The 25,856-nt window shown below is 38.0% G+C and overlaps 1 protein-coding gene across 3 annotated transcripts in view; it reads left to right on the top strand.

Annotated features, from left to right (window-relative positions):
• The first annotated feature begins 11,931 nt into the window (after window positions 1-11,931).
• Window positions 11,932-25,856, top strand: part of SMC2 (structural maintenance of chromosomes 2) — a 58,760-nt gene continuing 44,835 nt past the window's right edge. For 2 of the 3 annotated variants that reach the window (XM_046023700.1, XM_046023698.1), the window contains exons 1-10: window positions 11,936-12,094; window positions 12,920-13,145; window positions 13,750-13,899; window positions 16,347-16,469; window positions 17,506-17,544; window positions 20,814-20,924; window positions 21,093-21,137; window positions 21,623-21,856; window positions 22,058-22,207; window positions 24,455-24,688. In XM_046023700.1, coding sequence (XP_045879656.1) covers window positions 12,978-13,145; window positions 13,750-13,899; window positions 16,347-16,469; window positions 17,506-17,544; window positions 20,814-20,924; window positions 21,093-21,137; window positions 21,623-21,856; window positions 22,058-22,207; window positions 24,455-24,688 — 1,254 coding nt within the window. In that variant the 5' untranslated portion in view covers window positions 11,936-12,094; window positions 12,920-12,977. Of the gene's footprint in view, window positions 12,095-12,919; window positions 13,146-13,749; window positions 13,900-16,346; window positions 16,470-17,505; window positions 17,545-20,813; window positions 20,925-21,092; window positions 21,138-21,622; window positions 21,857-22,057; window positions 22,208-24,454; window positions 24,689-25,856 lie in introns of all 3 variants that reach the window. The other variant, XM_046023699.1, reaches the window with a different exon arrangement.

The following is a 25,856-nucleotide window of genomic DNA, read 5'->3' as shown; positions in this document are numbered from 1 at the left end:
TAAGGATTCACCTCAAAAGCCATCTAGGGAAACCATACCAGGAAATGATGCTGTGTTCAGCCATATTTTTTTCCTCTTTTGGACTCTCTTGGCACTCTACACCAGTCCTGCGTTATGTTTGCTTTGAATGGGGAAAAGGTCCTGTAAGTGAATGACTATGAAGCTGCTCCTTAAAGCTGAGGCATAGAGAAACTAAGATGAAAGATGGTGGGGAGGGGGATAACATGAGAAATTGATGGAACATTCTAGTGCCATTTGTTTCTCTGGGGTCTTGCACAGAAGACCCTAAGTCTGGGACTCCCAGAGTATCTGCTGTCCCCTGTCATGATTTGTAAGCTAGGTTTTTCTCTCTTTCACCATTTTCTATGGACTGTTTCCCCATTATTCTAAAGCTCCAGTAGAAGATTGTTTAAATGTTGCATTCTTGACTTGGCCTTGTTTCAGAGACTTAACGGGAGAGCAGTTCATCTCAAAGCCTTCTGTCCCCATTCCTTCTTTCTTTCTCTTTTTTTAAAGATTTTTTTTTTAAAGATTTTATTTATTCATTTGACAGAGAGAGAGATCACAAGTAGGCAGAGAGGCAGGCAGAGAGAGAGGAAGGGAAACAGGCTCCCCGCGGAGCAGAGAGCCCCAAGCGGGGCTCGATCCCAGGACCCTGAGACCATGACCCGAGCCGAAGGCAGCGGCTTAATCCACTGAGCCACCCAAGATTTTATTTATTTGACAGACAAATATCACAAGTAGGCAGAGAGGCAGGCAGAGAGAGAGGAGGAAGCAGGCTCCCTGCTGAGCAGAGAGCCCAATGCGGGGCTTGATCATGACCTGAGCTGAAGGCAGAGGATTTAACCCACTGAGCCACCCAGCCCCCCCCCCCCCCCCCCCCGCCATTCCTTATTTCTGATGCCGTCCCATTCATGGCTGAATCTTGAATGGTGGTTGTGGTTAAGTATTGAGGAATTGTTGTGGAGGGTGAGGGAAATGTCAGAGAGTAAGAATCTGAGCTGTCAGGTCTAACTGTTCTTTTCCAAGCACAATGCCTCCCTACAGAGTCAAGATCTGATTATCTGTTTTAATTTTTATTTTGCAGGGAAGTAATTTCTCTATACTTTGAATTAAAATTATTCATATGCATGTTTTATTTCTTCATTAGACCTTAATTTACTTGAGATAAAGAGTAAATTTAGGAAAATCACTAGAAGACTTAATTTTCCCATTGGCCAAATGAGCAGCCATAATTCTTCAAGGGCTCTTCCATCTGCAGAACTTACTAATTTTGTGGGAGTCAGCCTAAAATGATAGGATGTCACAATTCTAGAAAGGTTGAGAATACCTTATCTCCGATTTCCATGTTAGTTTGCTGGCAGATATGCTGCCTACATCTTTTTGTTACTGTCAAGTGAAATAACTGCTCTGGAACAGAGGGTGAGAATAACACAAAGAAAGTAAATAAAGAAATTTCACAACACCCAACATCAGGAACTCAGGGGCAATTTGACTTAAAACAGCTTGAAATTTTTAAAGAAAAACAGAAAATGCAATCTTTTCTCATTTGCTTTGTTTCTTCTTTGAACAAGTACACTCTACCTCCCCAAAGATTTTTTCCTAAAAACACATTGCACAGCTTGACCTGTAATTTAAATCACAATTAAGCTTCCAGTTAGAATGTATCTTCATCATAAATCTGATGTAAATCCCCTAGTGTTCCCTTAAATTCCCTTACCCTCTTAAACAGACATAAAATGTTGAATTATAGCTTATTTATGAGTTTCACGAATAAGACTAATCCGATTGCCATTTGCAGAGAAATTCTTACCAGGTTATTATATTAGACTTCTAGATCCCATTAACTAATGAAAAATATTCAAAATAAAAAATTACTCCAGTCTAAGCAGAATTGTTGGCAACACTTCTTTGTATAAGAAGATGCCATTGACCAGCGCCATGAAGAACATTTCCTCCTATTGTCCCTGCTCAGCACTTCTACCTATGCTAAATTCAATCTTTTTTTTTTTTAATTTTTATTATTTTTTATAAACATATAATGTATTTTTATCCCCAGGGGTACAAGTCTGTGAATCGCCAGGTTTACACACTTCACAGCACTCACGATAGCACATACCCTCCCCAATATCCATAACTCCACTCCCCCTCTCCCAGCCGCCCCCCACCCAGCAACCCTCAGTTTGTTTTGTGAGATTAAGAGTCACTATGGTTTGTCTCCCTCCCAATCCCATCTTGTTTTATTTATTCTTCTCCTATCTCCCTAACCCCCCATGTTGCATCTCTACTTCCTTATATCAGGGAGATCATATAATAGTTGTCTTTCTCCGTCAATCTGCTTTCTATAAACATTTACAAATCTGCCTTTCTAGCCTGTCCAGGAAAATTACTGGATGCATCAAGAGTGCTGTCTATTGCAAAAGTTATGCTTTGATGCTATAAAATAAGAAAATATCCACTAATTTAAGCTCCATAAGCCAGAAATTGTTATTGTACTATTCACTGACATTAAATACGTGAGCATTTGTTGAATGGATCTAGTCTAGTTCTGTGATCCTGCTTTTTCATCTATAAAATGGAGATAATAAAAGGATTCTTGGGGCGTCTGGATGGCTCAGTCAATTAAGCATCGGATTCTTCATCTCAGCTCACATCTTGATCTCAGGGTTGTGAGTTCAAGCCCCACCTTGGGCTCCACACTGGGCATGGGTGTACTTAAGAAAATAAATAAATAAATAAATAAATAATTGTTGAGTTACATAAAGTAACTTAGGAAAAGTGTTTGGAACTTGACACAGCACAAGTATACAATCATATTCTAAGCAATAAAATTACTTAATAACAATAAGATGACTCAAGGTAAGTCTGAAATAAGATTATTTTAAATCCTTGAAGAGCAGTGAAACAGCAAAACTGTTATTTGAAAGTTGCAAGCCCTGTTTTTTTCCCCCTAAAATGTGAAGGATTAAACTTTTGGGGATAAAAAGCCTTTGTTTTTGGAGAATCATCTGAATGGATACTCAGGTTTATACAAATGTAGAGCAATGGTTCTCTGTTAGAACAAAGATTTTAGTATATAGTACCAAAAAATAAACAGCTTTGTTTAATATTGTAACATATTTTTAATACTGTAGGTAAAATCTGTTTCTCTGGAAAAACATTTTCTCTATTATGTATGGATCTAGATTATTCTATGCTGTACATTATTGCTTGTCCTTATAGAAGTCAAAAAGTAATTTCTTTTTTCCAAGCAGTGACCCATAGAAATTGGAAGAGGAGAACCGGAAATGGCAGAAAAGACTGAGAGACATGATTTTCATTGCCCACGGACAAGGTTTATAAAGAGAATTAGATCTTGATTGCTGAAGCCCCACATGAGCTCTGCCGTGAACGTCCCACAAATTCTGCATTTTTTTTATTATTTATTTTTATTTGTTTATTTACAGCATAACAGTGTTCATTGTTTTGGCATCACACCCAGTGCTCCATGCAGTACGTGCCCTCCCTATTACCCACCACCTGGTTCCTCAAACTCCCACCCCCCCCGCCGCCCCTTCATAACCCTCTGGTTGTTTTTCAGAGTCCATAGTCTCTCATGGTTCATCTCCCCTTCCAGTTTCCCTCAACTCCCTCTCCTCTCCATCTCCCCATGTCCTCCATGTTATTTGTTATGTTCCACAAATAAGTGAGACCATATGATACTTGACTCTCTCTGCTTGACTTATTTCGCTCAGCATAATTTCTTCCAGTCCCGTCCATGTTGCTACAAAAGTTGGGTATTCGTCCTTTCTGATGGAGGCATAATACTCCATTGTGTATATGGACCACATCTTCCTTATCCATTCATCCGTTGAAGGGCATCTTGGTTCTTTCCACAGTTTGGCGACCGTAGCCATTGCTGCAATAAACATTGGGGTACAAATGGCCCTTCTTTTCACTACATCTGTATCTTTGGGGTAAATACCCAGCAGTGCAATTGCAGGGTCATAGGGAAGCTCTATTCTTAATTTCTTCAGGAATCTCCACACTGTTCTCCAAAGTGGCTGCACTAACTTGCATTCCCACCAACAGTGTAAGAGGGTTCCCCTTTCTCCACATCCTCTCCAACACACGTTGTTTCCTGTCTTGCTAATTTTGGCCATTCTAACTGGTGTTAGGTGGTATCTCAATGTTGTTTTAATTTGAATCTCCCTGATGGCTAGTGATGATGAACATTTTTTCATGTGTCTGATAGCCATTTGTATGTCTTCATTGGAGAAGTGTCTGTTCATATCTTCTGCCCATTTTTTGATATGATTATCTGTTTTGTGTGTGTTGAGTTTGAGAAGTTCTTTATAGATCCTGGATATCAACCTTTTGTCTGTACTGTCATTTGCAAATATCTTCTCCCATTCCGTGGGTTGCCTCTTTGTTTTGTTGACTGTTTCCTTTGCTGTGCAGAAGCTTTTGATCTTTTTTTTTTTTTAAGATTTTATTTATTTATTTGACAGAGAAAGACCACAAGTAGACAGAGAGACAGGCAGAGAGAGAGGGGAAAGCAGGCTCCCTGCCGAGCAGAGAGCCCGATGCGGGACTCGATCCCAGGACCCTGAGATCATGACCCGAGCCGTAGGCAGCGGCTTAACCCACTGAGCCACCCAGGTGCCCCGAAGCTTTTGATCTTGATGAAGTCCCAAAAGTTCATTTTTGCTTTTGTTTCCTTGGCCTTTGGAGACATATCTTGAAAGAAGTTGCTGTGGCTGATATCGAAGAGGTTACTGCCTATGTTCTCCTCTAGGATTCTGATAGATTCCTGTCTCACGTTGAGGTCTTTTATCCATTTCGAGTTTATCTTTGTGTACGGTGTAAGAGAATGGCCGAGTTTCATTCTTCTACATATTGCTGTCCAGTTTTCCCAGCACCATTTATTGAAGAGACTGTCTTTTTTCCATTGAATATTTTTTCCTGTTTTGTCGAAGATTATTTGACCATAGAGTTGAGGGTCCATATCTGGGCTCTCCACTCTGTTCCACTGGTCTATGTGTCTGTTTTTATGCCAGTACCAGGCTGTCTTGGTGATCACAGCTTTGTAGTAAAGCTTGAAATCGGGTAACGTGATGCCGCCAGTTTTGTTTTTGTTTTTCAACATTTCCTTAGCAATTCGGGGTCTCTTCTGACTCCATACAAATTTTAGGATTATTTGCTCCAGCTCTTTGAAAAATATCGGTGGAATTTTGATCGGAATGGCATTAAAAGTATAGATTGCTCTAAGCAGTATAGACATTTTAACAATGTTTATTCTTCCAATCCAAGAGCATGGAACAGTCTTCCATCTTTTTGTGTCTTCTTCAATTTCTTTCATGAGTGTTCTGTAGTTCCTCGAGTACAGGTCCTTTACTTCTTTGGTTAGGTTTATTCCCAGGTATCTTATGGTTCTTGGTGCTATAGTAAATGGAATCGATTCTCTAATTTCCCTTTCTGTATTTTCATTGTTAGTGTATAAGAAAGCCACTGATTTCTGTACATTGACTTTGTATCCTGCCACGTTACTGAATTGCTGTATGAGTTCTAGTAGTTTGGGGGTGGAGTCTTTGGGGTTTTCCATATAAAGAATCATGTCATCTGCGAAGAGAGAGAGTTTGACTTCTTCCTTGCCAATTTGGATACCTTTTATTTCTCTTTGTTGTCTGATTGCCGTTGCTAGAACTTCTAATACTATGTTGAACAAGAGTGGTGAGAGTGGGCATCCTTGTCGTGTTCCTGATCTCAACGGGAAGGCTGCAAGCTTTTTCCCATTGAGGATGATATTTGCTGTGGGTCTTTCATAGAAAGATTTGATGAAGTTCAGGAATGTTCCCTCTATCCCTATACTTTGAAGCGTTTTCATCAGGAATGGATGCTGGATTTTGTCAAATGCTTTTTCTGCATCAATTGAGAGGACCATGTGGTTCTTCTCTCTTTTCTTATTGATTTGTTCTATCACACTGATTGATTTGCGAATGTTGAACCAACCTTGCAACCCAGGGATGAATCCCACCTGGTCATGGTGGATAATCTTTTTAATGTGCTGCTGGATCCTGTTTGCTAGTGATCAAAAACCTCCCAAAAAACAAGAGCCCAGGACCTGACAGATTCCCTGGGGAATTCTACCAAACTTTCAAAGAAGAAATAAGACCAATTCTCCTGAAGCTGTTCTAAAAAACTGAAGCAGAAGGAAAACTTCCAGACTCTTTTTATGAAGCCAGCATTACCCTGATCCCCAAACCAGGCAAAGACCCTACCAAAAAGGAGAATTTCAGACCAATATCACTGATGAATATGGATGCAAAGATTCTCAACAAGATCCTAGCAAACAGGATCCAGCAGCACATTAAAAATTCTGCATTTTGAAGGAAAAAAATCCACCAACTCTTAGAAATGTATTGCTGTTACATTATCCTCATCTGAAGTCTCTTTGGAAAACAAAGGGCAAGAGACCACCCTTATATGTAGGAGTGAGATTTGGGGAGAATGGAGTAGAGGGAGAGTGGAGACTGAAAGCGAATAGCCAGAGATACTGTATTTCTGATATAGAAACGTGGATATTTTGTAGAACTTTAGAGAGGGCAGAGACTGGTACTAATACGTATTTGTTGAAGTCGTAATTTAAGTCAGAATTCAAATAAGAAATACTTGTGACTCTAGAGGACTGAAGAATGATGTAGAGGACTACAGAGAAAATGTTAATTAAAGAGGCAGAGTTTGTGAAATAAAAGTCCAAGAGTGAAGAGTCTGCATCTAATATGAACTTAGTAATAAAAGGGAACCAACTGGAGGAAGGTCAAACAAATGTGTATGGATTTGAAATAAAAAGTAAGATACCAGCATGACAAAGAGAACAATGAAATAACAATTTGAGAACAATGAATTACATTTGAGAAAGGGGAGCCAGTAATCATCTCCATAAAGGAAGGGGTGTGGCAAAATAGAAGGGAGATGAGTAACTTTGGCCATAACCCAGCATGGAAGTGATAAAAGCCAAGGAGAGCTGAAAAACTGAAATTACAAATACGAAACAAGAAGATTTTGGATTTTATGAGTACTGTATGAAAATACTTTCTTAAGATCTAGTTGGTACCAGACTTCCTTCTGTTTTTTAGGAAAAGCTACTTTCTTTGTGGAATGTAAGAATCTGAAAGCAATGCTTGGCAGGTGCAAAACAGAGATCCCTGATGTTCTTCAAGAATTAAGTGAGAATGATGAATGAGAATGATGAGGGAACTGAAGACAAAGCACCAGCTGACACCCTGCAACCCCCCCACCCCCACTCCCAGATGGGATTTATATGACATTCCTTAGGCACTTCTGGCAGCCCTCAAACTAAGGAAAGGGTAAATAAACAAACAAAAAAACCCAAAAAACCAAAACCAACAAAAACAAATGGCTAACTAATAGAGATCACAGTCCCACAAGACAAGAGCTTCTATTCTTTTACAAATGTATTAGTGATTTACAAGAAAAAAGAATTCTTATCAATAGCCTAACTCCCAGAGACCCAAAGACTCAATTTTCGGGAGCCCTAACATCACCTACTCATCCACAGTGGTGTGGGAAACAAAGGTAGAAGGAAATGTAAATAAAATAAAATTTCCTTATAACCAGCAGCCCTTGGACAAGGACTTGTGATAGGCAGAGTATAACATTGCTTCAGGAAATTCCCAGCCGTCTTAATGCTGGAGGGAAAAATCACCTTAACTTGGCAATGGCAAGATCTCAATATCTTGGAGGTCCTCTTGAGCATACAAAAGTTCTTTTGAAAACCTCCCTTCTGCCTTAACCTCCCAACTCCCAAGTATATAATCAGACATTCCTCATAACCCCAGTGCAGCAACTCTTTCCGCCCATAGGTCCTGTCCCTGTGCCTTAATAAAATCACCTTTTTGCAGCAAAGAGATCTTAAGAATTCTTTCTTGGCTGCCAGCTCCAAACCTCACCCCACCAACACACCTACATTCAGAAGTTACATCAAGAAATTACACCCCACCAACACACCTACATTCAGAAATTACATCTAATATGGTTGACTGAACTTCTCTTTATATGGTAATACTGTATAAAATACAATAATAATTATTATATAAACCATATGCCAAGCTCAACGACAACAAGAACAAAGAAGACAGGAAATTCTCAATGCCAGAAACAAACTGGAAAATTGCAGCCCTCCCCCATTTTACCCTTGGCTATACGGCGCAGGAGCCAGTGGCTGTGTTTCCGTGCACAAGCACAAAGCCTCAGTAGAAGGGACTAAGCCCTTACGTAAAACCTGGCGCCCTAAATAACTGCTAGTCACTGGGACTGGAAGAATTCCCCCTACGAGTCTGGGGAAGAAAAGTTTGTTCTTTGCTTGGGGCTTTGGATAGGGGTTAAAAACAAAAGGTACCTGAGAGAAATAAAAACCCCAGGCCTGCAAGATATAAATTTACAATATCTGCATAATTCAGGAACCACAAACTGAGAAATAATCATTCACAAATGCCCCGGGATATTTAAGAGCCAAAAAACCCTGGCAGAAACAAATACATAACTGTTCTGAAGGGACTCTTTCACAACTCAGGGCATAAGAGACTCCCATAAACAAAACAACCCCATCTCAGAACAGTACCAGAGAAGGATATAAATCACTATGAGTAAAAGTCAGCAAATGTTGTAAACAGTAGAGTTAGGAATTCAAAAGCTGGAAGTTCCTGAAAGAGAATATATTTGATTAAAAAGGCAAAATAATAGAAGTTATGATGAAAGAATATAGGCAGATTTCACAACCAAACAGAACATGTAGTACTGAAAAGTTTTGTCACTGAAATGAAAATGAATGGGTCTAACCAGATCCCATAGATGAATGGTCACCTCCTTTTCTATACCTTAAATTATGCTCAGCTTTATTTCTTGTCAAACAGGTTATACTTGGTGTAGTCTGGGTGGCTCAGTGGATTAAGCCGCTGCCTTCGGCTCAGGTCATGGTCTCCGGGTCCTGGGATCGAGCCCCGCATCGGGCTCTCTGCTCTGCAGGGAGACTGCTTCCTCTTCTCTCTCTGCCTGCCTCTCTGCCTACTTGTGATCTCTCTCTCTGTCAAATAAATAAATAAAATCTTTAAAAAAAAAAACAAAAAACAAAAAACAAAAAACAAAAAACAACAAAAAAAAAAGTGTGCTGCTATGCAATACAGTTATACAATAGGAACTTCCCATCATTATCAATTCATTTCTTTGAAACCCAAATTAATCTCTCAACAAAATGAATCAACCTTTCCTTATGTCTGCAGGGAAGGTAAAGTCCTTTCATTATTTCTTCTGTCCTAAGTTTCAGGGAGAGATGATTCATCTAGGCCCCAAAAAGAGCTACTTTAGAATTTAAAATTAGAAATGTACGCCCAGGGAAAAATCGTCCTTCCCAGTGCTCTGGAAGAGTGGACCAAATCTTTTTCCTAGGTCCCCCTTCTGGTTTCATCAGTGCCTTTGTTGGTGCCGCTGCCTTGTACATAAGGACTAAAACCCCACAAGCCTGCCAATCTTGAACCTTCCAAAAGATTTTGATCCATGGTGATGAAACAAGAACAGTGCTTTATTTTTACTACTTTTACCCTATCATTTATCTTTACTTCCAATCCTTCCCTCTCTAAATTAGGGAGTATGAGTGGCTTTGTGCCTTGATCTTCTCCATTTCCCTGTGATCTCAGGAGGCAGTTGTAAGTCAGGCATTAGTTATTTCCTCAAGTTCATTCATACTAATGGAAATTCCTTACTGTTCCTGGCATGCTGGAAGACTAAAACTGATATAGATCTCTCCTTTCATAAGTAATTTCATTTTAGTAAATACTTTCAGTAGATATGTATATTCTTAAAACAACTCAGAAGTGCTCATCCAGCAAAAAGTGCATCTGCATCCATTTTAATCCATTTCACGTAAATATATAAGCTAATTATTAATCTATTAAATAAGTGGAAAGCTAATAGCATCTATTTTCACCCCCAAAGAAACGTTTATTTCACAACTTGGTAAAACCCACTTTAGGGTTTGTTGGCAAATTAAAATATTTACTCACAAAGTGATGAAGGGGACATTGTTGAAAATAAATGTATATTAAAACTGAATCGACCATTTGCAATGACATGGATGGAGCTAGAGAATTATGCTAAGTCAGAGAAAGATAAATACCACATGCTGTCATTCATATGTGTAATTTAAGAGACAAAACAAGCAAATATAAAGAGACAAACTAAGAAACAAACTCTTAACTAGAGAAAAAAATGGATGTTTACCAGAGGAGAGGTGGGTGGGGAGATGGGTTAAATAGGTGATGGGGATTCAGGAATGCACTTGTAAGCACTGCGTGTTGTATACAGGAAGTATTTAATCATTATATTATACACCTGAAACTAATAAACACTGTATGTTAATGATACTGTAATTGAAATAAAAAATTTAAAGAATTAAATAGAACCAATACATACGAGTTATAGAATGCAGCAGGTGCAGGAATCGAAGTAGACAAAGATAAATACTTAACTAAAAGATGTCAGGCCGGTAATCACTGACAGTACAGAAGGCGGTGGGATATAAGAGTAAATAATTCTTTAGTAAACAAATCAAAACCACCCAAAACTTATTTTGTTATTAAGTAGAGAAAGAATTTAAAAACATAGGCCCATTCTTGGTAATTCTCGGTAGTCTGACCCCTGTCCAATGCTGCAAAGCCATTGGGGGAGGGGGGAGAAAATTTTAAATAAATGGTTTAAAGTAATGTACCGGCTGCAACATCTTTTTATACATTACCTAGCAATAGCACTACAGTGCACTCTGAAGCGGTTCTTCCTAGAATTACTATTACCAGTATGTTCAACCGTGAGTAAACTGGTCAGTTTTGCTTGTTAAGAACAATACACAGTAATAAATGCATAATCTGTTATTAGTGGTCCTGGGTTCTGAACATGAAGAGTATATAGCAATTTAAGAGTACGCGCTTTGGAGCTAAACTGCTTGAGAACAAATCCCAGCTTCTCCACTTACTACTCCAATTAAGTTCGCTCATCTATAAAATGAGAAGTGTCGCGGATTTCAGAGTTGCTGCAGGATTTTAAAGCCCGTGGAACCCAGCCTGGCACACAAAGCTCAATAAATATTAGCTGTCGGGTTTCCAAAGAAATTCTCTTAAAATGTTAGTTCTGCCACTGCTTTATCGAAGTGCGGGGAGGGGAACACCTATTCGTCCACCTCCTGCTGCCGGCCCCACGCAATTCCTCCTCTGGGATCAGCACAGAAGCCGGCGGCTGGCCCGAGAACCAACGTCCCTCCCCATCCGGAAATTTGAGATGAAAAAGCCCGCCAGGGTCCGGAGCCGGGAGGGGCGGAGTCAGAACGCGCCCCACCGTCCTCCCAAGTTCCACGCCTCTCCAGCCCCGACAAAGCGCAGCCTCCTTTTTTTGATAAATGTGAGCCAAATCGGGTAAATTCTGAGGCTTCTGAAGTACAATGAAGACACCGGTAACAAGACTTCCACCTCTCTACCTCCACGACTCTTAAAACTACAGCAGTCCGGACGAGCTAGCCCCTCAAAGCCCGCGAGACTCTGCACGGGGCGGGGCCTCCGGGAGAGCCCGAGGCCCAAGGGGCCTAGGATGGGGCGGGGCCAGCGAAGCGCGAGGCCCCGAGGCCGCGGTGCGTGGCTGCCCAAGGAGTGCCGGATGCGGAGCTCACCACACGCCACTTGCTCCTTTAGTTCTCAGGCCCGAGCCGTCGCATTCCTGGAACTGCCCCTGTTGTGACGCTCCTTCCGATCTCCCTGTCACTTTGATTGTAGGATGGGAGGGGAAAATGGAGCCTCTAAGTCAGGCATCTCCTAGGCACCGGCCAATGAAATAGGCCGTGGTGGTGGGGTCCTTTGCTCGCGCCGAAATTCAAAGGTATAAATATTTCCGGCCCGGGTGCCGATCGTGGGGTGAGTGTTGCAGCCGCTGTGCTGGAGTCTTCTTGGCCGCTCCCGAAGCCCGGGAAAGTGGGCCGGCTTTCGGCTCTTGTAACCGAGAGTGGCTTCTAAGGCGCCTCGAGCCCGGACGGCCTGGCGCAGCGGTGAGGCGGGTGCGTGCTCGCGGCAGGTTGGGCCTAGTCTGGCATTCCTTGGCTACAGAGGAATGTCTGTGTGTTCCTGGGGAGAGCGGGTTTAGCAAGAAGGGACCTCAAACTAAAATCACTCCTAATGCTTTTTCTGACAGAATGGCTACGTCCTATCCAGTCTTGGAGTAGGGCAAACAAATGTTGATAGAAAAGTCTGGTAGGTGGAGGAAACAGGCCGAGTGAAAACTAGCTAGAGAGTATATGGGATTCATCTATTTAGTGAATATTGATGACACTCCCCTTTCCCGGCACCCTGGAGTCAGGCACTATTCAGGGATGAGCGGTGGACGCAGGCAAAGATTCTACAGGAAATAGTAGTACGACAGTCTGGATAGACGAATAAATAAATACTGTTTAGTGTCATCTTTAAGTACGATGAAGGAAAAAGAGTGAGGGGGCGGGGACAGGTGCGTTTTTATATACGGAAATCAGGAAAGCCCCCATTAAGGTAACGTTTGAGCAAAGACTTGAGTGTAGTAAGGAGAGCGAGTCAAGTCAGTTTTGGGGAGCAGGACATTATGGGCAAAGGAGGTGGTTATGAAATAATCAGTTTCTGTTAGAGTATGATAAAGATGGAAGGTAAACGTAGAAAAATAAGTCGTTGACTTCCAGGTTGAATTAATGGTTTAATTAACTTCCAATTAAGTTGGAAAAGGTGTCTATATCAGAGGAAGTAGCTGGACAAGTGGCTGTTTTATTTCTATTAAGCTGTCATTCTTACGTTTTAGTCATTTACCTATATTATGATTACATATTTCTGTCCCATTTGTATATTTCTGTTTTGTACAGAACTTCTTTGTGGACTGTTTGATTCCTAGTAGTTTACTTGTCCAAGTCCCTAGTGAAAATGCATGTTAAGTCAATCATCCTTGAAGGATTTAAGTCCTATGCTCAGAGGACTGAAGTCAATGGTTTTGATCCCCTCTTCAATGCGATCACTGGTTTAAATGGTAGTGGGAAATCCAACATATTGGACTCCATCTGCTTTTTGCTGGGCATCTCCAACCTGTCTCAGGTAAACTTTCTGATTTATGTGAATTATAAGTTTGGGGAGCCTCAAGGGACTCCATATTGAACTTAGGGACTATTGCCAGTGTTTTCTTCATTTGCAGTTCTGTTTATGTAAATTATTGTAGACCACAGTCCTTTAGAGGTAGATATTATTACTCCGTTTTTCAAATGAGAAAACAGAAGCTTAGAATTGTGTAAGGTTTATTCCTTTAAGATGTTGGGAGCAACACTCAAAGTCCGGCATTCTTTAAGGCAGTCGTCTTCCAGAGTCTGTATTCCTACCCACTCACCCTGCATTATAATGCCTTTTCATTGGATGAACAGTGAAATTCTTAGATGCTGTCTTCCTAAGTCTTTCAAATGAACTTGAGTTACGAACTGAGTAGAAGACAATTTGCAGGGGTGGAAAAGTCCTGTGGAGAAAAGCACTCATTTTAGGTGGTTTCCCGTTTTCCTTGCTTTTTTCCTTGCTTCTGAATGCAACTGTCTGTCCTTGACTACTTAATGGATACTACAAGAGTGGTTTTCCGACAGCAAGAAACCCATTTTTTTATGCCATTTTGTGCAGTAGCAGATTTTGTAATTGATAAACTTTTCTTTTGTTTTAGGTTCGGGCTTCTAATTTACAAGATTTAGTTTACAAAAATGGGCAGGCTGGTATTACCAAAGCTTCTGTGTCAGTCACATTTGATAATTCTGACAAAAAGCAAAGCCCTTTAGGATTTGAGGTTCATGATGAAATTACAGTAACAAGGCAGGTGAGTGGCTTTAAAATATTTGGATATCTAAGAACTTAAGTCTGAGGTGCTTTTTCGCAGTACATCTTTTGTGGAGAGAGAGTTTATGAGCAAAATTGATCAAATACTGACTAGATTTCTTAAGACTATCTTCCTTACGTTAAAAATTTGATCATGCAAATTCTATCATTTACCAAGAGGATTGAAAGGGATCTGAAAAGCCATCAATCAGTATAGGCACTCAACCATGCTTAAATCTTGATACTTGAATCTTCTCTGTGCTGAAATACCCATACTTGGGATCTAGTTATCTTCTGAGGTCATCTATTCTGTTACTGGACAGGTCTAATTAAAAAGTTATTCCTATCTAATTAAAAAGTTATTCCTATAAAATGAGTCAAAATATTGTCATCAACTTTTACACATTACATCTGGTTCTTTGAGAGCATTGAGAAGGAAATCTAATGTATTCCATATTTCAATATTTAGGTTTAATAGTTAGGTGTTAAATATTTAATATTTAAGCTAAATCTCTCTAGGTCTTTCAACTGATAGTTGTTTCTGTTTCTGTCACTTGTCTGATCACACTGAATACAAATTTGCTCTAGTTTTTTATGCCTTTATTATTTTTAATGCATGGCACCTTAAATTGCATTTACCAGAATTGGTCTCCTTAGGACAGGATTAAGCAGAATTGTCATTTCTTTCATTTTAAGTGCTCTTCTGTTTTCACCTATATGACATTGGCGAGTTCATAATGCATTATGAATTCATATCTGATTTACTTAAAATCACTCTGATTTTTAAAATGTGTGCTATTAGCTGTGTTACTGCTATTTCTGTATGTAAGCAGGTTTTTAAAACCAGTGCAGGACCATACATTTGTCCATTTTTCTTATACGTTACTTTGTCAGTTAAGTCCTATTTATTCTCCATCTTAGCATTATGTAACTTATGAGTCCCCTTTCTATTTTAATAACAACCTCTGGTTAAAAACTAATGGATTGACTAGGATAAAATCCAGTTGTGTGTCATTAAGCATCCATCAAATACCTTTTAGGTATTTTCAGTAAGTCTGCTACTAATCTACCTAAAATTCCTGCCCTCATGCAATCCATATGCCTGTATTTTCACCAAAATATTGTCATAAGGACTTTGTTAAAGTACTTAGGTCTATTAGGTCTGTTGTTCAAATATACTAATATATGATCAGCTTAATACTCCTCTCAAGAAAAGAAATGAATTAACACTCTGTATTTTATTAAATGTTTGCTGTGTGCTGGGCATTCTTGAAGGCACTGGGAAATACAGATAGAAGAATGAGAAACATTTTTTAAGGACCTCATCTCACAGCGGGTGAGATGATTATGCCCATTAGGTGACAGTATAAGTTCTATAGTAAAGTATTAACAAGCTGGTATCTCATTGAAGCGCAATGATTAACTCTTTCTTTCATGAAGTCACAAGTCGTGTCTTTATTAACCCCTTTTAGAATCTTTTCAAGGATTGTTATCAAACTGCTTGTCTTTGGGACACCTGGGTGGCTCAGTTTGTTAAGCCTCTGACTCTTGATTTTGGCTCAGGTCATGATCTCCTGAGTCTCCATGCTGGGCATGAAACCTGCTTAAGATTCTCTCTCTTCCTTTCCCTCTTAAAAAAATGAAAAAAAAAAACAAAACAAAACTGCTTGTCCTTAGTTTTTAGTATCTGACTTCTGTTCTTTGGAAATTAAAAAGTGGAGGAAAGAGGCCAACCTATGAGGGTGGAAAAATTTCAGGAAGAGTGATGAGGGATCGAATATGTTTTACACATACTTGGAAACAAAGTCAAAAGTGACCTAGAGATCTAGTCCAGTGCAGGGGAGGTTAAGAGGATTGTGTATGGTTATATGACTAGTTAGCAAAAGTCATTGGATTAAGTCCCGATAGTTAACTAATAATCTATATTGTTGTTGACCATCTCATATTTCCTCCATTATTTATTTACTCAGAAATGGTTTTATTTACCATTAGTTGGACAGAACAAACAAGTGAAACATATTTGGGAATTTATCATCTTAGTTCAAGATATGTATGTTCATTTATATGTGTGTAAGTGTGTATATATGTATTGTTTAAAATTATGTTAGCCACCATACAGTACATCATTAATTGTTGATATAGTGTTCCATGATTTATTGTTTGCGTATAACCAGCGCTCCATGCAATCCCTACTCTCTTTAATATCGATCACCAAGCTCCTCCTCCCTCCTCCTCTCTAAAACCCTCCATTTGTTTCCTAGAGTCCATAGTCTCTCATGGTTCATCTCCCACTCTGATTTCTGCCCCCTTCATTTTTCGTTTTTCCTAATATCCTCCATGCGATTCCTTATGTTCCACAAATAAGTGAAACTGTATGATAATTGAATTTGTCTATTTGGCTTATTTCACTTAGCATAATCTCTATTTTTTAAAATACTTCCTTTTTAGGTGGTTATTGGTGGTAGAAATAAGTATTTAATCAATGGAGTAAATGCAAACAATACCAGAGTACAAGATCTCTTCTGTTCTGTTGGCCTTAATGTTAACAACCCTCACTTTCTCATCATGCAGGTATTTTGTTTATGGTCTCATTAGATTTTGACATTGTTTATTTTTAAGTTATTATAATAGGAGAAGTGCTTATTTTTGGGTTTTACATTTTTTGTTTTCTATTATACTGGTATTTGGGTACCTGTTAAGAGTTTAGGTTGGTTATATGTACTGATATGTTCTAACATACACATTTGAAGTTTGAAGAATGTCTAGAAGTAATTTTCCTTGACTTATTTTGTTATTATAAGAATAATACATGGTCACTATAAAAATTTTTAAGACTATATTATCATAGTGTATCCTTTTAAAGTACTGGATTCAAGCATTTTATTATTAAATATATGTTAAATTTTAAGTTATTTCTTCCTTAGACACTTATTCAAATGAAAAATAAGTGCTAATATTGTCTTGTCCTTATGTTATCTCACTTGACTCATCCATCTGTCCTCTTAGAAAGTCACAACAAGGCCAATGGCAGGATCCTGATGCAACCAAAATAACATTGTTTTTACCACATCCCAGCCTGAAAGCTGAAAATTTATTTCAGATGAATCTAAATCCTAAGCAATATGATGCCCTGAGGGTTGGGTAGTGGGGTTTGGTTTTGTTTTTTGATAGTGATATTCTGGCATTGAAATAAAAGATGTTACTGTTTTATTTGAGGCCCAGAAGTGTGTAGTATATTTCTAGAAATTATCTTGGAGCACAGTCTTTAAAAAAAAAAAAAAATCAAGAAGTGTTCAATAATTATGCCAACATTTATATATGTATATACTTGTTGGAGACTTCTGTAACATTGTCTCAGAAATATGGTCTGAGTTAACTTGGTATTATTTAATAACTGTTTATCACTGGTAAGTGAAAAGGTAAATAGCAAAATTCTGGAATTATAAGGTACCTTTGTTCTCAAATGCATTGGAGGTAAAAGAAAGAAACTCCTAAAAGACTGGTATATTAGGATGGAACAACCTCAGTGCAGATAAACATGTATGCCTTTAGGTGACTCTAGGTGACTCTAATTTATCATTATAGTAACTGTCATTTTATTTTTTAGGGTCGAATTACAAAAGTATTGAATATGAAACCTCCAGAGGTAAGAATACTCTTTATGGACAGTAAAAATTATAATTGTAGATACTGGGTTTTTCTTTAAGTCAATTTTTTAAACATAATCTCTTCCATTTAAATTCTTAGGAACATTACTAAGAGTAATTAGTAAAGAACGTCATGTTTTGTTTTTTCTTTTTTTTCCCCCACTATTTGGCACTATGTCACCCACCTTTTTAAAGCTATGAAACGTAACACTTCTGAGACTTTGTTTCCCCATGTGTAAATTAGAGTCAAAAGTCCTTACCTCAGGTATTTTTAGGGTTAAATGAGAAAGTTTAAGAAAAGACATGGGACATTGTTGAGCAGATTTTTTGGTAATGGAGGTGTAAGTGACATACCAATTACAGGTACGCAGCATCGTGATTAAATATATGTAGTCATTGCAAAATGATGGATGTTAAAAAGACATTTGACATCCATCACCACAGTTAACAATTTTTTCTTATGATATCTTCAGGAGTTATTCTCTTAGTAACTTTCAAATATACAATACAGTATTATTAACTACAGTCAACATACTGTACCTTGTTTCGCCAGGACTGTAACTGGAAGGTTGTGCCTTTGATCACCTGTACCTATTTTGCTCACCTACTAACCCTTATCTCTGGTAACCACTGATATGTTCTCTGTGAGCTCAGTTTTGTTTGTTTTTTTAGATTTTAAGTAAGATTATATGGTATTTGTCTTTCTCTGTCTTATTTCACTTAGCTTAATGCCCTCAAGTTCCATCCATGTTGTCACAAATGGCAAGATTGTATTTTTTAATAGCTGAATAATATTCCATTGTACATATATATATTTATATATCACATTTTTTTATCCATTCATCTATCAGTGGACACTTTGTTTCCATGTCTTGTTATTAATACATGAAGGTGCAGATACCTTTTCAAGTTAGTGTCTTTGTATTCTTTGGATAAATAACCTAGAAGTGAAGTTGTTGGATTATATATGGTAGTTCTATTTTTAATTTTTTAAGGAAGCTTCATAGTTTTCCATACTGACTGCACCCAATTTACATTCCTACCAATAGTATACAATGTTTCCCTTTTCTCCACAGCATCACCAGTACTTGTTATTTCTTGTCTTTTTTAAGATTTTATTTCTTTATTAGAGAGAGAGTAAGAGCTGAATACAAGCCGGGGTAGTGGGAGAGGGAGAAGCAGGCCTCCCGCGGAGCAGGGAGCCAGATGCCAGGCTCGATCTCAGGACCCTGGGATCATGACCTGAGCCAAAGGCAGACACTTGAAGACTGGACCACCCAGGCACCCCTCTTGTCTTTGTGATAATAGCCAATCTAACAGAACTAGTAGCTAATGGTTTAATTTGCATTTCCCAGATGGTTAGTGATGTTGAGTACCTTTCATATACATATTGGCCATCTGTGTGTCTTTTGTGAAAAATGTTTTTACACGTTCCTTATGTATTTGGGTATTAACCCCTTAGCAGATTGATGACTTACAACTGTTTTCTTCCCATTCCGTAAGTACCCTTTTCATTTTGTTTGTGGTTTCCTTTGCTGTGCAGTTTTTCAGTTTGATATAATCCCACTTGTTTATTTTTGCCTTTGTTGTCTTTGCTTTTAGTGTTAAATCCAAAAAAATCCTCACCATGAGTAATATCAAGGAGCTTAACCTGTGTTTTCTTCTAAGAGTTTTGTGTGTCCAATATTAAAAGAAATTTGGCTATATCAAGCAGCCTTTCTCAATCCGTGTTCCATGTCAGAGTTAACCCCTACAGAAAAAGAGTTGAGTGAAACTGATACATTGCATACAGTGAATTGCTTTAGGGTATGGAATATTAAGACTTAATTTTAGTTTTTTTCTTGGAGCCCCCTTGAAAAGAGTTGATATAAAGGAATGAATGATTTGTACAGGAACAAAGGCTCTGTAGTTACTCTTTTCTACTGAGAAGAACTAAGAAAACTGGTAATTGGTATCAGCAGTCTGGTTTGAACAGAGGTCATGCATATTTTCTTTAGATAACATTTTAAGGGAAACATCTAATTTGAAACCTCCCAAATACATAGAAATCAATGGTTCGAGAGAAATAATTCTGTTGAGATAAGGATTGATGGTGAGTAGAAGCTTCTGAAAAAGGAGTGCTGGCAAAATTGTTCTGCCTTTTTTTTTTTTTTAATTTATTTATTTGACAGACAGAGATCACAAGTAGGCAGAGAGGCAGGCAGAGAGAGGAGGAAGCAGGCTCCCCGCCGAGCAGAGAGCCCGATGTGGGGATGTGGGGCTTGATCCCAGGACCCTGGGATCATGACCTGAGCCGAAGGCAGAGGCTTTAACCCACTGAGCCACCCAGGCGCCCAAATTGTTCTGCTTTTAAATCGTAATTGATTAGCGTTTGCCTTTTTCAGAGTGCTCTTCACATGAATTACTTTATGTAATTCTCAACAGTGTTGTGAGATATTAAGTACCCTGTGAATGAAGAAACTGGCACAAAAAATTAAGTTACTTGCCGAAGTTCTTAAAGCATGTGCCATGGTTGGAATGCATGCATGTGTTATATCATGCTTCATCCTGGCAAAAAAAAAATGACTGAAATCTCTTGGGACAATTTTAATTAGAAACTTCTAAAGTGACAACTGAATGTTGTTAGTCCTTACTTTTTTTATACTTACTGTTTTTTAAAGATTTTATTTATTTGACATAGAGAGACACAGTGAGAGAGGGAACACAGCAAAGGGAGTGAGAGAGGGAGAAGCAGGCTTCCCACCAAGCGGGGAACCTGATGCAGGGCTCAATCCCAGGAGCCTGGGACCACAATCCGAGCCAAAGGCAGATGCTTAACAGCTGAGCCACCCAGGCACCCCTATACTTGAAGGAAAAGAGGAGGGAGGAGTACTGGCTTCAATTTTTTTATTTTTAAATTTGTATTTTTAGGTAATTTATATACCCAATGTGGGGCTCAAACCCACAACCCCAAGAATCAAGAGTAACATACTCAGCTGACTGAGCCAGTCAGACACCCCTGGCTTCAATTTTAAGAGATTTATTCTGCAACCTCAGTGTAGCATGAAGTTTGATTTCAGGATTGGAGTAAAGGCGAGAAATATTGAATGTTTGGCTGTGGGTAATACATGTATTTTCTATGTACTTAACTTACCTAATCCATTTGGGACATTATTTGGTAAGATGCTTAGTGAAGTTAAGACCTTAAATTATATACTTTTTGTAAACTCCAATGAAGTTTTTTATCTTGGCTTCTTAAAACATTTATATACTGTTTCTGTCTTTCCAGATTTTGTCCATGATAGAAGAAGCAGCTGGAACCAGGATGTATGAATACAAAAAAATAGCTGCCCAGAAAACTATTGAAAAAAAAGAAGCTAAGCTGAAAGAAATTAAGACGGTAATTAAATTTGCATAAAATATTTTTAAAGACGAGAGTAATTTTAGGGTTTCTCTGCTGTAAAGAGGAAATTCCACCTCCCCAGTTTTCCTAAGACTTCATGTTTCTTTTCAGTTTTTTTAATGGTACTTTACATATTGAAAAATTTGGTTTTCCTTTATTTTCCAGATACTTGAAGAAGAGATTACTCCAACAATTCAAAAACTAAAAGAGGTATATACTAAATAGAGAATAGGCAGCTAGAACATCTCTCAAAAATGGTGATGTATTCAAGATTATACAAATAGAGATGAAATGTATACACGTCATAGGAATTTTTCTGTGGGATAGATAGGAGTTAAGAGTTGGTACTTAATAATCAGCTTTCTGCTCATAGAGGACATGTTCTTTATATCTATTAATCATAATGATTTTGAAGATTGCTCTTCATAGTTTCAGAAAATGTTATATCAGATTGTAATACTTTGTTGAAGAGAAGTCTAGATTTTCCTGAATAATTAGAATTGAGTGGAACATTTTCTTGAGGCTGTTACATACCTAGTAACCCTGTTGGTAGAGTGAATGACTTCTAGTATAATAGCGGCTATCACTGCAATTACTGCCATCAAGACCATTGGTAAGTGAAGGGTACTGAATGTCCCTATTTTTTCTATTTCGACATAATTTGAATTATACTTTACTGGTGATTTCTTTTCCAGGAAAGATCTTCCTACTTGGAGTACCAAAAAGTAATGAGGGAAATAGAACATTTGAGTCGTTTATATATTGCCTATCAGTTTTTGCTGGCTGAAGATACAAAAGAACGCTCAGCTGAGGAATTAAAAGAAATGCAAGATAAAGTTGTAAAGCTTCAAGAAAAATTGTCTGAGAATGACAAAAAAATAAAAGCACTTAGTCGTGAAATAGAAGAGTTGGAAAAAGGAAAAGATAAGGTCAGACATATACGTAAGAATAAATAATATACTGTAAAGAAATTAAAAACAATATTCACTGGGCATAGTCTTCCATATTGAGTTGTTAATTTTAATGTATGATAACAAAATGGCTCATAAAAAGTAAATCTAGAAGTCATATAAGAAAATGATGACATGAGTAAATTGTAAGTACTTTGAATTGGGCACATTTGATTATAGGAAATTGGAGGTATACTTCGATCTTTAGAAGATGCGCTTGCAGAAGCTCAGCGAGTTAACACTAAATCTCAAAGTGCCTTTGATCTCAAGAAGAAAAATCTGGCAAGTGAAGAAAACAAACGCAAAGAGCTAGAAAAAAATATGATTGAGGTGGGTAAATATTTGTCCGTTACATTCATATTTATTGAGTGTGTGCTCTGGACCTAGTATAGTTGTTTGAGCTAGGAATATAGCAGTGTATTTTTGTCTTTGACAATTAGAAATACTGTTACCATTAGCTTAGTAGAGAATAGAAACAAGTACAATGTGAACATAATAGGTTTGAGGTGCCTGTTAGACATCTAAGTAGAGATTAGGTAGTTGAATATGGGAATACTGAATCCAGTCTAGACAGACAAATCAATACGTGAAATGTTGGCATGTCCCAGGGCTAGTGCTCAGACTTCTTTTATATGCACTCATTTCTTAGGTAATCCCATCCAGTCTGGTAGCCCTAAAATATCATTTGCAGGGTGATGTTCAGATCTATAATTAACCTTGACTCTTTCCCGTATTTGTCCAGCTATTGGATTGACATTTTTACATAGATGATTAACAAAAAGTCTAAAACTTAATGTATCCAAAATAGAACTCTTAAAATTTCCCTACCTACCCAAACTTCTTTGAGTTGCTAAATTTTCCCCATGTTAGAAAATGGCACTGCTATTAAACTTGCTATTAATTGTTCAATCCCGAAATCCTTGAGTCCTCCTGCATTCCACCATTTTTCTCAAACTCCATATCTAATCCATCAGCAAATTCTCTTGACTTTAAAAGTACATTCTGAATACAGCCACTTTTCATCACCTCATCACTGCTAATCTGCAGGCCATCACTGCCCATGAGGGATGCTGTAATAGTGTCCTTATTAGTTGCCCTGCTTTTACTCTGGCTGCTCTATAGTCTGCTCTTTACAGAAGCTAAAATATAAATTGGATTACATCACTCTTGAGCTTAAAATCCTTTAATGGTTTCAAAGTCACATGTGTAATTAAATTCAGCCTTTACCATGTTCTACAAGACCCTTCCTGATAGGATTCCTGGCTCCTTTCCACTTACTCACTGTGCTCCAACCACAGTTCCTCAAACACTGAAGCATATTCTGCAGAGTTTGCCTAGTATGTGTCCCCCTAAGTATCAGCCTGATCATTCCTTTTATTTCATTTAGGTTTCTGCTCAAAATGTCCTAAAAAAGGCCTTCCCTTACGTTTTTTTTTTTTTTTTTAAGATTTTTATTTATTTATTTGCCAGAGAGAGATCACAAGTAGGCAGAGAGGCAGGCAGAGAGAGTGAGAGGGAAGCAGGCTCCCTGCTAGCAGAGAGCCCGATTCGGGACTCGACCCCAGGACCCTGAGATCATGACCTGAGCCGAAGGCAGTGGCTTAAACCACTGAGCCACCCAGGCACCCTTTCCCTTATGTTCTTAAAATAGTAGTTCCCATCACTTTCTATCCCTTTATCTTGCTTTATTTTTTATTGTGTTTTCCACTGTAGAGTATAGGGTCCCTGAGGAGCCTGTCTTTAGTCTAGAACAATGCTTGGTATGTGGTAAACATCTAATAAATATTTAGTGAATCATGAGGTAAACAGGTAGGCCAAAATTTCTGGTCACTTTCGTGTAAATAATACAGCTGGATTTTTTTTTTTCCTGTGCTGGTATGTCAGTGTATAATGGTGTTCTAGTGCATATAACTTCAAAGATGTTAAGTATTAGTAATGCTGTCCCCACAAGTATTTAATATTTAAATTTTATGGCCTTTGATAGTTTATAAATTTTCATGTACATGCTCTTAATCCTACAACCTCTACTTTGAAGCTCAGAGTAGAATGGTTATTACTTCAATTTTAAAGCTCTAGAAAGTGATTTTTAGTTTCTTCAAATGGTTGGTTTGCACTATAATTTAGCTAATTTCTAGATTAGACTGTAACATATGGAATGAAAGTATTTCTGGTAGTATAAGGGGACATTTATTTTAAAAACAGGGTGAATTCAAAATGGAAATAAATATTTAAAGTTATGATGGTTAAGGGTGCCTGGGTGGCTCAGTGGCTTAAAGCCTGTCTTTGGCTCAGGTCAGGATTCCAGGGTCTGGGATTGAGCCCTGCATTGGACTTTCTGCTCAGTGGGGAGCCTGCTTCCCCACTCTCTCTGCCTGCCTCTCTGCCTACTTGTGATCTCTGTCAAATAAATAAATAAAATCTTAAAAAAATAAAGTTATGATCATTAAATTATTTTCCTTTTAACCATGCCTACTTCAAAATGCTATGAAATTTGATGACAAAGGTGTAGGCACATAAGAAAAAAATGTGAGTCTTTCCTAACAAATTATATTTTCCTATCTGAAACTCTTCCTGAAGGATTCTAGAACTTTAGCAGCAAAGGAAAAAGAGGTTAAAAAGATAACAGGTGGGCTGAACGCACTTCAAGAAGCAAGTAATAAAGATGCTGAAGCTTTGGCCGCTGCACAGCAGCACTTCAATGCTGTATCCGCTGGACTGTCGAGTAATGAAGATGGAGCAGAAGCAACTCTGGCTGGTCAAATGATGGCTTGTAAAAATGACATAAGTAAAGCTCAGACAGAAGCCAAACAGGTAAATACAGACATTAACTATTGTTTGACTGTTTTCTTTTCTTTTTTTTTTTTTTTGAGAAGCAACTTTGGCAGTTGTTACAAAACATTGACAATAATCAGATCACTGAGAAGGAATTTGTTATTCTGCCACTCTATAGCACTCTATAGCACTCTACAGCACCTAATAAATACACTGAAATTCAAATATGTTAACTGCTAAATATTGATGACAATAGTTTAAGACGCTGTAAAACATAAAATAACTTCATAAGTTAACTGAAACTGTAAATGCAATAAATGCTTTATTTGTAGTATTGTATGCACTGTTTGAGGTTAATTTCTTTTTTTTTATTTTTTTTTATTGGCAACATAAAGTTGCAGTCTTAAGCTTTAACAGGAAAGTGAATATCCTGGCCATTTCTTTGCCCACCATACTTAGTCCTTACCTTAGTCCTTGGAAGTACCTCTCCCTTCCTCTTAACCCCCATTCTAGTCTTCCATTTCCCTACATGATTTCATAATCTTCAAGGCTTGTCAGTCAAGGCTTTCAAATTTGTTTAGATAGTGTGCAGCTTTTAAAGTCCTATGGACGCAAGAGTTTTGAGAGCAGAAAGAAAAATATATATATTTTTCCACCCATTTTAAAATTTTTTAAAAAGAGAACTCTTTAAAAATGTATACAGAGGGTTGTGTCTGTGTTGGTATTAATCCTGTTCAGCATTTTCTCTTACATGTTTGCAACTTCATTCAAAGATGATGGTCACGAAAAAATCTGTAAGAAATCAATAGCAGAAAAACTTTCAGGTCCTCTCAGTTTTTCCTGTTACCTTATTATATATTGGGAAAAATCTACCATTATTCAGTTTTAGATGGAGGTGATACCCAGCTAGATCTCAGCAAGCATACTGGTTCATGTTTTTAAGGAACAGTGTACTCAGTTATATAAATTAGCATTTGAATATCCGACTCCTAGCATTGAAATTTCCCGTGTCAGTTTATAGTTTCCTATTCCAGTGTAATTTTCTTAGTGCTCAGTACACTTTCTCTACTGTTAATTGAACAACACTGAAAAATACACAAATGTAAATACACATACCTAAATAGAAAGGAAGAGAAACTAGAGTTCTGATTATTAGCTTTCTATTGTGTTTTTAATTTAACCATCTAATGACAGTTATTTGATACAA

This window comes from Meles meles, chromosome 11 (genome assembly GCF_922984935.1).
Source record: "Meles meles chromosome 11, mMelMel3.1 paternal haplotype, whole genome shotgun sequence".
Classification (NCBI taxonomy): domain Eukaryota; kingdom Metazoa; phylum Chordata; class Mammalia; order Carnivora; family Mustelidae; genus Meles; species Meles meles.
The sequence above is the reverse complement of the archived record's forward strand: the minus strand, read 5'-3'. Positions and strand labels throughout refer to the sequence as shown.